Source organism: Spodoptera frugiperda, chromosome 4 (assembly GCF_023101765.2).
Source record: "Spodoptera frugiperda isolate SF20-4 chromosome 4, AGI-APGP_CSIRO_Sfru_2.0, whole genome shotgun sequence".
Classification (NCBI taxonomy): domain Eukaryota; kingdom Metazoa; phylum Arthropoda; class Insecta; order Lepidoptera; family Noctuidae; genus Spodoptera; species Spodoptera frugiperda.
The window spans coordinates 2,697,423-2,714,978 of NC_064215.1; the positions used below are offsets into that span (position 1 = coordinate 2,697,423).

Consider the following 17,556-nt stretch of genomic DNA (forward strand, 5'->3'; position numbering starts at 1 on the left):
GTTATTGTATTTATGATACCTATCCACACGAAGATGAGATAAACAGATGCTCAACACCAAAGCATGGGCACCTCTCAGCTAACATATAAATCTTCGATATCAAAGCAAATAATTCAATTAATCACAGTTCGTCAGAGCGGGCCCTTACGGAATGGTGCACGAAATACAAACGACCCGGTTCCCAGGCCCATCCCACGAATACATTCTACGAGATCGTTAGCACAGCTATTGCATTCAATAAGTACTACAACAACACTAAAACATCGTTTATGATTGATTTTATACTGTTTAAATTATTGTTCTCAGTTATCGGCTCAGATCTGCACCCTTAGTACAAGTTTTCTTTGTGTTTAAAGTCATCGAAATGAGAGCGCATTCGGCGCCCTGATTGGTTTGTTCTGATTAGCCGGCCAATCACAGCGCCGAATGCGGTCTCGTTTCGATTACTTTAAGCAAAAAGTATTCGTAAAGCAATATACTAAGGAGTACTGGAGTCACATCATCATATATCAATGCTGATTCATCACATATCATCATCATCATATATCCAGGTTTGCCATTATTTCCACGTTTGGCAAGTCGAAACCGAGATCCCATTGAATAATTATGTTCTGGTTAATCAGATGGCGTTGCTGCATAACTTCTGTCCAATGTGTACTTAGATCCTTAATCTATTTTTTATACTTTCCTGTGTTGTGGATGCGTTTATCAACTTAGATACACATGACACCCTACGATGGAGCACACAAATATATTTCTGTCAACATGGACTAATCGCCTGATGCGGTCACTCGGGCACTTGAAGGCAACCTCACTCGAGGCTTGAAGACACCCAGGTTACACCTATCAGGAAACATAGAATCTGCTCCTAAAGACTGTAAAAAGAGTACAAAATGGTAGACAAATTTATTTCTCCGGCCAACAAAGAACGACAAACTTTAATTATATTATATTAATCAGATACCCAACCCGTTTTATTCTAACGTTGACTGTCAAACAGCGATATGTATCGTCTATGTATAAGGAATCCATTACTTAACCTCAATCATGAAATATTAATGGCGATTGCCATCATACCAACTGAACGTTTAAATGTTAAATAATTCCAATTATCATCGAAATTACATGATTAGAATGTTAGTTATTGGCGCAAGCTCTTAATATATATTATTAATATGTATGTAGGAAGGGTTCAATTACGTTTAACCAGTAATATAATGGTAGGTCATTGTTACAGGTGTATCTCAAGTTAATTGGGAGTGCAATCTTTAATGTGTTTAATGTTTTACAATTAGGTATAGTAGGTTAAACGTTTTGTTGGTTTTGGTAAAAAAACATACTGTCGATTGTTGAAATTAATTGTACCTTCATTAATAATTGTAATGTCATTGTTTTATTGTTGACTTGATAAATAAGAAACACAAGTTAATTGAATACTAGTTTATCAATAGCAGAATTTAGTAGCAGCGCGACAATCGCGTCCTATGTCGCTGCTTATGAATATGAGTCTCTAGCATGGCTTGAAACTAGTAGGGTTCCTCGTCAAACAGTGCCGTAAGTAAGCCGATAACATGATAATGAATAGCAGAATTATATGAAAAACATGTTATATTATCAGTGCTTTTAAAATGTCATGGTAAATTACGGCAACCTTTTTTTATTTGCCATAGCATACTTTTTAGCAAGAGTTTTAGATATAGTTATTGACAATTAAAAGCTGTTTTAGATTATACTTATATAAACACAGGATTTGCAACTCCTTTGTTGTATTGCGTGTGTCCATGGGCGTTACACCATCATCCGCTCGTTTGCACTCCATCCCATTAAAATACTTACAACAGTTAACTTTAAACAGGGAACATCTCTATAATTTTAATTGTAGTTATCAGTTAACAACACTAATAACGATAGAGGTGCACCATTAACCGTTATTTCTCATAACTACGTATGATTTTACAAAGATAGTATCAGTATCTAGTAAATGCAGTTATTAATCGATTCCTTTGACCTTTATATAAACCTACACTTGGCATTTACCATTGTATTTCAATTATAACAAACTAATAAATTGTTTGGGAGTAAATATTTGTTTGTGTGTTTGTTTTGTTCGTACATAAAATAATGTACATATTTGTTTTGTAACTAATGTCAGGGGAATGTAGGAATCATTTATTTATTGCACAATGTCCATACAGAGAAGCATTACACACTACAAGTACTATATAGGACCCTGTTATTATTAATTTATCTGGTAAATTATTTAGATATTATTATCATTGTTGTAAATGCTATTTAAAAATATATTTATTAAGAGTATCTTTTTTACTTTTAATAGTTTGTTTGTATTAATTTGTTCTACATTGCTGTATCTCACATTAACAGCCTATAAATGGCCACTGCTGACCAAAGCCTCTTCTCACACGGAGAATTTTTGAGCATTAACCACCACGCATGCTCAATGCGAGTTGACGATTTCAAACATATAATCAGAAATTATAAGCCCATGTTTTCCTTCAAAGTGGTGTCTAATTAATTTTAAAAAGTACATAGGTATAATATAACTTTTAAATATTACTCAAGTACAATGGAACCTTAACAAAAGGCATTAACGGAACATCTTTGTCGGCGAAACAGTTACAGGCAAAACGGTGCAAGGCGAAGTGAATGGTCAACGAAGTTAATTTGATTAAGTTAAAAAGCCAGGTGTCGCTAATTACCCGCCTGATGTTACCATGTCAGTTAACGCATGTTAATACCTAATTAACCAATGGGTTAAACACGGATCTCTTACATTTATTTAAATAGTAATTAGAAGGCGAAATCGTTTGATAGCAGAGAATAAAAAAAATGTACAATGATACTGATTGTTTCGTTGCATTGGGGTAGTGCAGTTTGCAAGCATTTCAAGCAGTCCTGATCCAGAGATGCGGACTACCTAGCGTATTAACAAGGTTAGTTTTTAGTAAGTAAGAGTCAGACTCACTCTCGCCTCCCACAAGGCGGGAGAAGTTATTGGATGACTTTTCCCCATTAAAAAAAACATTTCAAGTGGTCTCAGGTTCAATTCCCAGCCCAGCTCGATAATAAGTATAGTATGAAGAATTAGCACGGAGCTTGGAATTGTGAACGGTATGGGAATAGGATCACTCCACCTGTGTTCCACATGGGACCCATAACATAACTAATTAAAAGTAAGTATTTATTATGAAGTTATCTGTAGTCTCCGCCTCTGCCTCTACCCCTAAGGGATGATCTTTCAAGTGTTACGTCATGCATCACAAGAAGAAAAAAAGTGAAGTTAGTATTTAACATCATAGGTATTAAATTTTTATTACATTCTCTATAACTAATTTCCACAAAAAAGATCTATGATAGAAATTAATATCTACAATCATAGGCCATGTACGTTTTATAGAATCGAAAGGTGTTCATCGATTCCAAATATCGATTATTGTATTAATCGATAAATTATAATTCATTTTGTATCGATAACATCAACATTTTTATGTCGAAACAGTTTTTAAACTGCACAGCGATTTGTCAAACGCCTCTACACGTCGAAATAAAAATGTAATGTTTTTAATATATCTTCGGACAGTATCAATTAAATAGGCACATAGCAATAAATATTCCATAGTCTTTATTAACGTTTTAATTTCGTTTCGTTTGTTTGTTTTTAATTATAGAATGTTTGTTTAAAGCCAACCTATAGTCGGTTATCGATCGCCGCATTTTATTTTCATTAAACGATAAAATCGGTAATGTGAAACATTTAAATTGCTTACCGATTTATTGTCCCCGATTTTATATCACGATTGAATTAAATAAATGAACAAGTATTTTAGCCATCCACTTTCGTATGCAAGTGAGCACAAGCTTGTAAAGGAAATAACGAATAAATCGTGAAAATCTTGTTCCCATTTCTCGTTCGGTAGCCATATTTGCATCCACGATTATGACAAAGCTTTTCGTAAAGACTTAATTTGGTTAAACATTATCATTTGGCCGACATATCGGTACAATGATTCGAGTACAACTGTCACGATTTATGCATAAGTTGAGTACTTAATGCGGCATTAGCGTGCTATTACAAAATGACGATATTTAGCGGAGATACAACACACGGAACGGTGGGCAAGGCAGATATTCAATTTATAATCTCATAAATGGAATAAGGTCGATGCGCCTGCAGCGGCGGCAAAGGTTAATCGGAACACGGCTGAACACGTCACATGGTATTGTCGTGGCACTCGTGGCACCGTGGCGCTGTGGCACCGTGGCGCCCCACTATCTATTGAGAAACTGAAATCTGAACACGAGCAGATTTATTGCGATATTTCGCTACGATTGATTGCTATCGGCTCTCCATACTGCACCGTGTGCGACTGATTGTTTCGTCTGATTCGTTTGTTATTGTTTATGTATCTTGATCATGTGTGTTGCAAAACCCACGCGAGAGAACACCTACTTACATTTACATATCATACGATAAAATATGTTACGAGCTGAGCAGGTGACTTGAGAATGAACAAATTATACCATCCTGTATTTAATTTACATGATATATCGGTAGTGACGTGTAACTGCCAACACATTGTCAACAAAGTAACGTGAATTAGATGACTGAGCTGACAGTAAATGAGCCGTAACAGATAGCTTGGCATAGCACCGAACATTTTTTAACATCCGCTCCAGACAGACTCCCCGCCGCGCCACGATCGATCATCCGTGGAACATCGCTGTTTTACTAGAAAAAAGACAATTGAATAAGCACTTTTCCATTGTACGTCAGCTTTGAGTCTCCATTAAGTAGATACAGGTACATACACAGTGAGGGTCGTGCGCGTGGACCCGCGGGGAGCGTTGTATGCGGCGCTCGTCGCGACCACATCGGCATTCTGCCAGTGATCACGCGCGCGGCTGCATTATTCAGCACAACTCACGCGCCGCTGTCGCATTATACCGTACGATCCTTAACGCCTAGCCTCCGACTCAACCCGCATATGGAGTACCGGAAAAACTAACAATATCGTACCTATTACATGACAAATTGCGACTATTAGCGTCTCAGCCTCGACGCGCCGGCTTTGGTATCGCTCGGTCTAAGTCTCTGATGATTATGGAAACGTTGTTATGCAGTTCGCGGAAACCTTTTTGCTGGATGTGCCGTTTGTCGAGGTTGTGACTTGTGCCGGTAAGGCTGTCACAAGCTCACAAGACGGCCCGTCGCTTGTGTTATGCCATTTGTTGAGACGTTGCAACAGGAGCTGTGGGCTAAATGTTTTACTGTAATAACAAAGTTCTCTGATCTTATCCGCCTACAGGCGTCAAATTGGCGTTATTGTCTGCATTAACGATGCCTACATTATCGCACAATTGTTGGAATGAACGGCGAATTAAGTTTGACATTAGCAACTGACAAACGCTTGTTAATACAGCGCTATGATATTAGCGCGCTATACTTATACATGGCATTTAGCTATCATTAAAGTAGTTGATGTTTCGTAGAACAATAAAATAGGATTTTACTAAGTAATAATACTGAGCTACCTGCCTATTAACTCAAAGAGGTATTTATTATATGGGCAGAGTTGTGAGGAAATCAGTAACTTACGATCTAAGTAACGTCGTCACTTTGAGACAGGTGTATAGAATTTACAAAGCGCTGCCTTGAGGCAGACAAAGGTGTCCTAGGTAGGTACACAAACCCATTACTACCCGTAACGGGACACAAACTTCGAACGTGGTTCCCATTACGGAAACCGACTTCTACAATACGTATTGACCACGGTCGAGACTCGAGTATAGATATAGTCAGCATAGGTAACATGGATTTTCAAAATATTATAAACCTTCTTAAATGAAAATTACTAGTTGACTCTATCGCCTGTACTATCCTAACATATCATATTGAGCAAAAACATGACTTTATCATCACAGATGCTTCACTCATACCTTCTAAGTCCTAATGACACAAAGTCTACATCAATTTTCATCAAACCCAACAATGGGTTTCTAAAGTCACCTAATAGACCATTACACGTAGATTTATGTTAGAAACAATGTCTTAGTATTGAGGTATCGTTGACTACCATTACCATGTACGATGGTGAATAAATAACATTGATTTTCTGTTGAGATTTTATTCGTAAAGACCTTTTCACACACTCCCGTGACCGGATTGAAGATACTATAAATTATCAGCCCATGATAATCCACTTTTTTTTAAGGAGGGAAAACCATCGATTTACTTCTCTCGCTTTAGGCGAGGTGACAGGGAGTGTCAGACTCTTACTGACTAAAAACCATCCTGTTCCTACTCCTGCTTTTCAAGCCGGAGCCCCGGTAAACCCGCTAAATAGTCCGCAGCTCCGGATGGCGACTGGATTACGCTCCTCTTCTGATTAAGAGAGTTTTGCCATTAACTACATGCATAGCAGGCGGATTGGAGTTCGGATCGCAATTTGTGAAGTTCAGGTTTATCAGAAAGCGCTGCAGCCCAGTCTTTGTTAATGTCAAGTCCCTAAATTGACTCATATAGGTACGAAACCCGCGGGAAGAATAGGGATGGTTACAAGTATCTGCCTCATCACATAGTACAACGGTTATCTAATAGCTACAACGTTACCGCTAACCGCCCCGTACCCGTCACCGGCTAACCGGCAACCGGATCGTGTGAAAAGCCCCTTAGATCTTCAAGTAGTAGGTAATCACGAACTTAAGCATTGAGTTGAGTTTCAATACGTAGGCTCGCATTTGAATGTAAATGGACAGTTTGTGTCAAATACATTGTAAGACACATTTCGTTACTGTTTTATATTACTTCTGTATTGCTGTGGGTTTATGGTTGTGTAAAGGTATTGTGATAATGTAGTGGTAGGTGGTTTCTTCGGCCGATAATGTAGAATACATTTGACACCATCGCTATTCTTCCCGCGTCTGTATTAAGAGCCGAATAAAGGACTGCAAAGACAGAAACTAACTAAGTAGCACCAATCTCTTAGGTATAATCTTTTGAACTGAAACCCCCTATTAAACTTATAAATTAGGGAAATTCCTCTAACCCTCTACAGGAAGGCACAAGGAGGCCCACAGTCCAGTAGTGCACTGTCACAATGTGTCCCTTTATGGCACAATCCCCAAAAAGTAATATATACGGGCCGCAGCAAGCCCAAAACATATGTAGCTACCAAACTTGATTAATAGAATTCACTAATACCTAATGATAATCGACTTTTTTTAACTGTTTCCAACTATGCAAGCTATGTTGATCCGACAAAAAAATGTGTTCAATATATTCACGCAGTAAGATTTATAATCCAAGTTTATTCAATATCGCCTTAGCAGGAAATGCGAATCGACTAAAAACTATAAGTTTATCGCCTAAAGCGAAACCCACCCAGTTCCATAGATCAACTAGGAATTTGTAACAAAAAATGTTACTAGTTGTAAAAAATTGCTGTCAAATGCATTTGGACATTACGGGTTCTGTACCTATATAATACTTAGTTATATGTATTTGTAAAACAAATTTTATACAATTTCGATTTTGACATAGGTTTGGGATAGCACAAGTTTAATCCTTAGTGGTTTTGGTTGCTATTAAATATGCATAACCCTGTATTTATTGTAAAAATGATAAATAAAAAAAACGTTTTGGTTTTAACATTACGCTTGTAATGCGCTGAAGGTCTACACCTTAGTAAGTAGAGTAAAGATACAGAGAGTACAGTCTTACTCATCTTCCACTATCAATTTGAATAAAGCTAACCTATTGTTAAACTCTGCACTAATCTCCATTACGAAATTCTAATTAATAATTAGAAATCAAATCCATCAATAAATAATCCGAGATGACTAGGAATCGACATGCAAAAAAAGACAGAAGATGTATGAATAGGTATTAGAATATTCTAGTATTGATTCATACCTATTTTTCCCTCTATTCACCTCTCGTTATCCGCAACATCAATCGAAATATTTCCGAAAGATTATAAGATGCTTGCACACAGAATTTTCCACAGCAACCCGGTTTAACTCTAAAACAGTTTAATTTTTAAATTATAAAACACCCACTAAATGTCTAGGAAATTCGATTTAATTTTAAACAGATAAAGATCTTGAAAATAAAGTAGCCGTTGAGAACACGGTCAATCGATTTAATAATTAGTTCAGTTATAACTTAGGTATCGATTAATTAAATAAATAATCGTTTGATTTAGTGTTGACGACTGTGTAAGTCGGTTGTGTGGCCACAAAATACGCTATTTTCCCCCTTTTTTAATGTGCAGTGTCCAGGTTCAAATCCTGGGTCAAATGAAGCATTTAAAGTATTAAATAGGTTATACGGTATTTATATTTTCATCATATACACAAGGTAATACTAGAGGGCAAACGATTTTTCCATGTACAGGGTGCAATTCCAGACACCGCCAGTTTCCACTACCGAACAACTAAAAAAAAATGTTTATGATAATTTGCCTAAGCTAAGAACCAGTGCTCCAGTCGCGCTTAAGACCTAACGAAATAGCCACCTGAAATATTAAGCGTAAAGTAAGTACTGTCCTTTCCAAATCAGCTAACATAGACCAAGTTATTTGTCATCTATTCAATTACAATAATGATCGTAACTTATACAAGTAATCAGAGGTACCTACTAGTGGGAAACAACTTTAATTTGCCTTGTCATAGTACACAGTTACATACGACGACAGATCGAGCTACACAAAACCAGTTTATCATGCTCTCGCCTTGTATAATCTTTCCTCACAATCCACGGTCAGTTTATACTGGTTTGTATAGCTGTATGTGTAAGCGTGTGTACGTAGATATTAAATTTCATCCATGGCAACCCCACGCGGTGTATGCAAATGAAACATTAATCACTCCTACACTTAGTTTATACTTATTTACGTTTACCTCACTACAATATTGTGCAAGCTCTTTAATCTATTGCTTGGAGATGAACAAGAAAATTGCTCTTTTACATAAACGTAATGTCACGATGTTTAATCCTTAAGGGGTAGACAGAGGAGCATATTTTCCCCATTATGTTATGACGTAGCAAGCAGTATTGCACTTTGAAATAATGTCACCAACGAGTATGCTGTTGTCCGACTCACAATGACTTTTCGAAGTTTTAGAACGTACCTACCTAAGCTAATTTAAAACATAACTTGAAATCAGTGATTTCAAGTTATGGGTTACGGGGAACCCAACGTGCTCAGCTGTAAAATAAAAACTTCTTAAAAGTCAGTAAGAAGAGTCTGACACTCCCTCCCGCCTCTTCCAAGGTCAATGGATGATTTTCACCACCAAAAAGAAAGGGCCCGAAACAATTTTTATACGGAGCCCCCGCCAAGGCACGATACGCCCCTGCTTTAAACAATACAACCTTTCAGTAACCATTTCCAAAAAGACTGCACGATCTTTAACTTGTCTATCACCAGATTAATTAAACTCCAAATATGCCAGGAAATAAATAACAATTAGTCTGCACTTGACAAGACAATAAATCGATCGAAACAAATAAGTATCCCACGTTTAAAAAAAAGACAAATTACGTGTTTATCTACAAAGATTACAACCATTAGCTCCTAAACACATTACCATACATTTCGCAATTGATAAATGAGTACGATAACCTACTACGTCTCTTTGACACAAGAGTACAAAAAAATTGACCTTGGAATTTAAAAAAAATAACATAGTGCAGTAGGTCACTATAAGGTCCACCTTTGGGTCTGAGGTCAGAGACCTTCAATCATAAATCACAAATCGGTGAATGTTCTTTATAATCGTTGTATAAAAAGTATATTAGTTAATTATGCGAGAAACGTTAATCATTGCTTGTCGCTCAAATTGCAATTAATATTATTATAGAGAAAAGATCATCTATTAAATTAAAATGTAGATATCTATCTTGCTAAGTTTTTTTTAAACGTTGCCCCACTTTAGAATTTTTCTTGTGTCGTGGGTGTTTTTACAAACATACAAGTTCACATGCACATGACACCCAGACCTGAAACAACAATTTGTGAATCACACAAAGAGTTGCTCTGTGCAGGAATCGAACTGCTACGCGTTGCACGGCAGCCAGTTACCCAACCACCGCGTCAATCACAAGGTGTATTACTAAGTTTGTTTGTGTTCTTTTCAATCCTCTGGATCATTACCATTTTTCCTAAAGTTATTATCAAGCTTTTTCACGTTAAAGCAAAAACAGAGTATCGATCATAAATCGTTGACACACAACCTTCACAAAAACCTCTTACTTAATCTATGGTTGACACAGGTAATAAATAAAACAGCCAATCATATCGACGTCAGTGTATTATAAAATACAGATCATAAATACATTTATAAAGTCTACTCCAGTACTAAGTCTATATCGACATTGAATTGTCCCTTGGAAAGGTCACAGACTGCTTGGTACTTCCACTTGAATGGCATCGTCGCGTCGTATGACTTTTTCTGTGAATTCAAATTGTTTTCGTTATTATATTAGCTGAAGATTTTTGTATAAACTAGTAAATTAAATTATATTTCATTATCTTTAAAAAATATATTATCATCAAACACGCAACGTCACGCTATTTATCCCCGAAGGGGTAGGTGCACAATACGACACATAATGACACCCACTTTTCACCATTTGTGTTATAAGTCCGATGTAATAGGAGGTAAGCCTATTATCATATACTGAGCAACAAAACTACACTTTGTGCTACTACTGAGCGGTTTTTAAAACCGAAAAAAGCCCAGCATTACTTCCTGCGACCCGGGAATCGAACCCGAGACCCCTTGACCCCAACGCGGCAGTTAAATTATCATGTCAGACAAAATTGTGAAACATGTCTAATAAAACAAATCAATAGTGACTGTCTACACGAATCTTCTTCGTATACACGAAACGTCAATGCTTTGAGCGCGGACTATAATACCGTTGATCCCACCCATACTCCGACCCTTTATAAAAACTTTAATTAAACCGATTCTCATACACTTAAGCATGCAATAAACTTAACCGCAACTTAGAGCTAAGCATAAAATCACGCAATAAGTCTTCTTGCCACTTTTTAATAACTAAGTAATAAAATATTGTTGTTCCCATGTCTAATAAAGTTTTTTTTAATAATGTATGTATAATAAATATTCTGACTCAATTATTACTTGACTATACCCATCACTTAGGAACAGAGAAGTACCTGTATAAGTTTAATGAAGTATCAAAACAAGAACCCACTATAAGAAGGTTCCAAATAATGCATGAAACTTACTTTACCCTATGTCAAACTAAGTAAGTAATAAGTACGATACAGATGGATATTTTCAAAAACAAACATTTTTGTCTCCACCATAATAATTATCATTTAAATAATACGTCATCAATATAGTTATTGATGAGCCTGGAATTCAAAAATTCAAGAATGCCATTCTATCCAACACTACAATAATCTACATAGTTGCAAATTACTTACAATGACTCCACTAAAAGCTAGAAGAAACAACATTCACACAGTACAGTACCTCCAACAAACAACGTGTTCACACAAAATGCTAATTCCCAGTACCAGAATGACACAAATAAACCAATTAAATGGATAACTAATGGATAATCCGCTTTAAGTCAGTGTAATTCAAATCCAGGCTCGCGGCTATAGTTTTAATCCATTAATCTTCGGATAAGTGTAGTTTACAAACGTACATTATTGAGGAAACTATTCGTTTCGGTCTCATTACATCGCTAAAGACTTTAAATAATTACTTTAATATTGTAATTACTTGTCAAATGCTTGTAATGTGTTGTAAATCGTGTTGGGGCTGCGCAATTGCCTACGGTTTATTCGTAGGCATGTTTGATGGTATATTTGTGACACATTTCTTATGAATGCAGCTTTTGTAATATCTCTCAGTAGTGATAATGTGTTTTAAGTCGAGGATATGAACGGCGTTCGCGTCATTAGAGGCGCTAATAGTGTAGCCTAAGGGTGCTTTTTCTACCAGAGATGTGCTATGCTACGTTGCTGTGGATGCGTTTGGCTTCCACCATTATCATATACCATCCACGTATTCATTGGTACACATAGGTGGTGGAAACGGGTGGAACTATGATATCTTTTTTTATATGGAAAGATGTGAGCTATGGATGCGTGCTATGGATGTGCACTAATGCGTGCTATGCTATGGATCTGTGCTATGGATAGTTTTCCTACTATGGATACATCGCATAATTTAGATACATTAACAAAATTGTAAAAATATGCAGTCTTCGACAACTTTCTAAGAATCTTGACAGCCACTCACTCAAAAATGCACTCTAAATCTTATACAATAAAGACATTTTTCCATCACTCTATATTACATAGGTACAATACTTACAAATATTTTAACAGCCTGTCTAGTGTGAGGGTCCCAGGCCACTCTCTGTCCGACCTCTGGAGGTACTATCGGTCCAGTGCTCTGTGGCCCGCCGATATTCCACACCACCCATAAAGCAAAGCCGTTCACTATTTGTTCTTCATCTTTTATTGGTTTTCTAAAAAAAATAAGTAAAAAAGTCTTATTAATAGAATTTCCACCTTACTACACAGGTTTAAGGTTGAAAATTGAATGTCTAGGACCCAATTTTTATCGTAATCACAGTTGAGATTTACCTGGGTATCAAAGTAGTCTAAGAGCCACATGAATTAGTACTAATTTTCTGTGCCCGACAGGATCCGTAATTGTGACTTAATATTATATTTGCACCACCTGTGTATATTATGGATGCCAAAAATACTTGAATACTGAAATAGCCATTATCACACAATATATATATACATATAAGAAACAAGTTATAAAAATAATTTATAGGCTATAGCACTCAGAAATAATGTAGCTTTCTACCAGTGAAATTTTTTTTAGGATTGGATCATTAGTTCCAGAGATTACCCATTACATACAAACTTACAAACTTTACCTCTTTATAATATTAGTATAGATTATTCCATAATCTCCTCTCTTGGAAGGCAGTTGAAAAGATTTATCAAACATACCAGTGGTGCTGCCAATTCTGGCATCATCACAAGGCTTAACTACACTACATAATAAATACACAACATCTTTACCTAACTTCACAGATACCATCCATGGCGTAAGCAGGCTTCAGATTGCTGAAGTCAATAGACAGGAGTTGCACCGGCTCTCCGCGGCACTTGCAGGGATACTCCCATAACGGTTGGGCTTCGATATCTGCGTCGCTTATATTGCGGGAATTCTGAGAATATAATTATTATCAGTTATTCAGTTCAGTAATTTTCAATAACGAAACTTTCTAGGAATTTATTAATCTATATCGTTTATACTATTTCTAGGGATATACTCGTAGTAATCTATTTCAAGGGATATACAACGGTTCTTATAAATAATTATTTTCGTTTCTTTTTTTTTCAATTATTTTAGGACTTTAAAAGAGAGAATTAATTCTGAGTTTGTTTCAGCATTTGTTCTCAGAGTACTCCGTTAGGAATTTCCGACCTCATTTAGATTTTTTTATAACAATTTTGATGTGCATAAAATTGTTCTTTTGTAGCCTATTTACAAAAATAAATTAATCGTTTAATATTAAATTAAATTTAAAAATCATATCATAAACTGAATGTTGAAATTATTGTGAAGAAAGATTTAGTGGAAACTGAATTAAATTTTTAGCATAGCTTGAAAATGAAATATCATAGTATGCATGCATCTTGTGTTGTTTCATTGCATAATACTGTGACCTATTGCTTTTCGATTATGACAGGCGCTAGTGCTGTTTAAAGTTTTCCAAGAGTAAAGTTTTTCAAGTCATAATCTAAAATCATTAAAAAAAAGAAATGTCACTATAAAAAATATACGTACGCTCACCTCAACTAATCCATCAAACACAGCCATATCAATCCCTTCACAGCGTCCCAAAGGTATCGAGATCTTGTGCAAATCTTGGAATTCCACAGGCATGGCCCAGATCTCACAACTGCTGGGTATAACGGACACACAGTTACTCAATCTGCTTCTATATTGATACAGAAGGTATGCTACCTTCAAATTCTCCCAAGGCAGTATCGCACTAGGGAAATTAGGGTCCGTAATCACATTCGTAACTTGACTAAGAACTTCATCCGTTAACTCAGATATAAAGTGTATATTTTCTAGATTATTCGCACTTATGTAGTCCTGTAGAATCCCAAGGTTTAAGTTCAAGCCTTCTTGTATGTACACGGCTTTAGCACCAAGCTTTGCCGCAGCCAAACCCATGAGACTGCTTCCATTAAAGTCTAGAACTACGGATTCATTATTAATCTCTTCTTTTAGTTGTTCCAGAAACTTCTTGCTTCGTCTGCCATCGTTTAAGTATGATACGTGGGTTCTTGATAGGGCCATGTGTACTCCGCACTCACAGTTCGGTCGCTTGTAACTCTGCCTTTTAAGTTCTTCGGTCTCAATGTAGAACCAGAGTGAGTATTCGTCTTGGCATGAGATTAATGTGGCTTCTTTCTCTTTTTCTAGATTAGTAGTTTGTGGTAAGTAGTAGACAGCTTGCATCCAGTGATCTCTCCATGGTATACTGTCTTGTGGACGCTCGGATGCTAAGTCTGCATCCGGATGAGTCCACCATGGAGCACAGCTTAGGATGATCTTACCTGGAATTAATATTTTACTTTTAATTTAGACTCTTCTTCTTAGACTAGACGTTAGCTAAGGGTATTACTACACACTAGATATGTTGCATGCTGTCTGCTGTGTTATGACTGAGAGTTTCAATAGTGAGAAAGGCTAATATTTTGCTCCAATAAGGGACCATTGGGAACAAACATGAACTAGGTAAAATGAGGTAGTTAGTAAGAAAATTTATAGCAAAGTTTATTGTAAACCTCTGAATATTCTTGTTAACGAAAATTCAATAAGGCTTTTTTCTCCGGTGTTATATGATATGAAGAAATCTCTAATCCCATCAAAGATCTTACCTTCAGTATCCATATTAAGCTCCCACCACATAAAGACGACCTGCGCCTTTCCTGTGCCACTAACAGTGAAGTCCTGCTTTACAGTGCGCTTCATAATGATAGGAGTTCTGCCCGACCAGTCGTAGTAGAATACTGGAATCTGGTCTGAGAGCTCACGGAATGTATTACGAGGTAGCTGGGACAGTTGGAGGTCATGTACTGCTGCAGAACCGGGGCAATCAATCATCTGGAAAATGAAATTAAGTATTTTTAATAATTTATTACTTTTAATGTCTTAGGTTTAATCCCCAAGTTGGACATAGGGTTATTGGATATTTAATTTCAAAATCTCAGCAATAGAGTACTCAGTTTATAGCCACAAGTTTTTTGGGAATATCAGACAGAATCAGTATCATAATTATTCTCGCGATCCTATTCCTATATTCGCAGTCTAAGATTCCTTTATTCGCGGATCGAATCGAAATATCGGTGCGTACCTATCTACAAAATACAATCGCTAACCTTTGTCAACGCGTCAGTAGAAGGATAAAAAAAAATAGACCCTATTACAACTACGTCTAGATTGTGACTCCTGCCTAAACCTAGTGTGAAATAAACAATCAAGCAATCTGTATGATCAGAATGTTCAATTAAACATTTTTTGTATTTACTATTTGCTTCTTGATTTCGTCATCTAGGAACATATCCCCTATAACCCCATACAAATTACCATTCCATATTCACGGTTTCTGTATTCGCGGCATATTTACGGAACGCATACCCCGCGAATAAAGAGCGTCTACTGTATACAAAAAAACTCTGTGAGCTGTGTTTGAGCACTGCTGTTCTAGTCATACAACATGTCCTAATGTCATGTTTTATTATGAGAAAGTTTCTTGCTAGTACTTCTCCATTCGAAGCTACATGGAATGAGCCCCTAGTTCCACTGACAGGCCGACAGACAGACAATCAATCTGATGTTTCAAAAGTGCCTAATTAAGGATTAATAGAAATAAATGCTTTGACTTTGACTTTCGACTCAGATTATACCTTTTGAGGTGTCTTCAACACAATATCCAGGTCAGCATCAGAAAGATCATTGAGTTTGTTCCACTTCCACAAGGTGGGACATTCCACCACTTGAGCATAGATCACCGCAGAGTCAGGCACCACTATACAGTCCGGTTCCAAAAGACACTTGTGTGCATGTGCAAATGTTGATAATGCTCCTGAAAATTAGATATTAAAAGTTGATTAATTTTTTAGAGAACTTTTTCAGCTTGATACAATCAAATTCAAGAAGGCAACTGTTTTAACAGTTATGAAACTATTATTCCTTAGTAAAAGAATCCTACAGCCTTTAATAGAAAGGCTGTAGGTTCATGGGTAACTATTTTTAATGCATGTGTTGTGCACAATTTATTTTGTGATTAATTAATTACTTCACTACTTCTTTTAGGTAAAATTAGAAGCACTAGTTATAGATTGCCCTTATTTTACACACAAAAGATTGTAAGCACTAAAAAATACTATGTAATTTATTGCACAGAAACTCCAGAACATTATAAAAAAAACCCATACCTTCACCAATCAGCTCAGTATCAAACACCTCAGTAACCAAAATATTGGCTCTCTCCGTCATGTCACCGTCTTCTCCAACCGTAACATCAGTAGACCTCTTCGGAATAAGTTTAATCTTGTCCGCAACACCATTGATCTCCAGGATCTTGGCACAACACTCAGCCATGGGTTTGAAAGCTTCACAAGCAGTCACAGAGTCTGCACCGGACCGTACAGCCATTATTGATAATAAACCGGTTCCTGTACCTGTAATAGAATTAAATGTTTTCATTTAGATTTAGATTAGATCTCAGCTATGATTGTATTACAGCAGGGCAAAAGCGTCCCTACTCTTCTTTCACTCCTCTCTGTTTAAAGCTTTTTGTGGCCAATCCATAGATGTTGAGTTTGTCCCGCTTGAAATATCTGCTATAACTATGTTCTGCTTTAAATATAAATTCAATCATTTACATACATAAGCTTACAGGTTAACCTATAATATTTCTACATAAAAAAGGTAATAAATCTACAAACCTATGTCCAAAACATTAGCCTTCTTTCCATCACTGTGCATCTTTTCAATAGCAAGTTGCAGTGCTCTTTGATACTTCTTATTTCTTTCAGTATCATGCAACATGTCGGCAAATCCGGCTCGCGCTATTTCCTGGTGAAAATCGTAGTTTTCATCCTGTACATCCCACTCAGTACTACCCGTAATCGGGTTTCTCTTCTGAGTAAACACTTTCATACTGGAAACGCACGCTTTGAACCTGTAATTCACAATACTTCATCGACTTTGTGCTTTTCTAAAACGCCGACTGTTTATGCTTATTACAAACATACCTTTTCACTGAAAAAACTACAGAAAATCTACGTGTACCAAACAGATGTACCAATTTCATCTATAACAACATTATTTTGAAATGAAATACGTATTTTAAGATAATTTTATACAATACAGAAAGAAACAAAAGTGCATTTTTTTCTAACCTAAATGTCTATTGTCAATCATTTGACATTGACAGTGACA

General features: G+C 36.4%; 1 protein-coding gene across 2 annotated transcripts; it reads right to left on the reverse strand.

The window, feature by feature from the left end:
- Positions 1-10,314: 10,314 nt before the first annotated feature.
- On the reverse strand, positions 10,315-17,546 carry LOC126910666 (protein arginine N-methyltransferase 7). Of its 2 annotated transcripts, none has more exons than XM_050693454.1 (9): positions 17,370-17,546; positions 17,061-17,296; positions 16,548-16,793; positions 16,017-16,195; positions 14,988-15,213; positions 13,882-14,663; positions 13,110-13,258; positions 12,382-12,538; positions 10,315-10,473 (listed from the first exon to the last, which is right to left on the reverse strand). In XM_050693454.1, exons 1-9 carry the CDS (start codon positions 17,426-17,428, stop codon positions 10,369-10,371), a joined length of 2,139 nt encoding a protein of 712 aa, XP_050549411.1. In that variant the 5' UTR covers positions 17,429-17,546; the 3' UTR covers positions 10,315-10,368. The 2 variants fall into 2 exon arrangements, with proteins under 2 accessions (XP_050549411.1, XP_050549414.1); XM_050693457.1 differs by having other exon boundaries at positions 13,888-14,663; positions 17,370-17,545.
- Between the last annotated feature and the right edge of the window lie 10 nt (positions 17,547-17,556).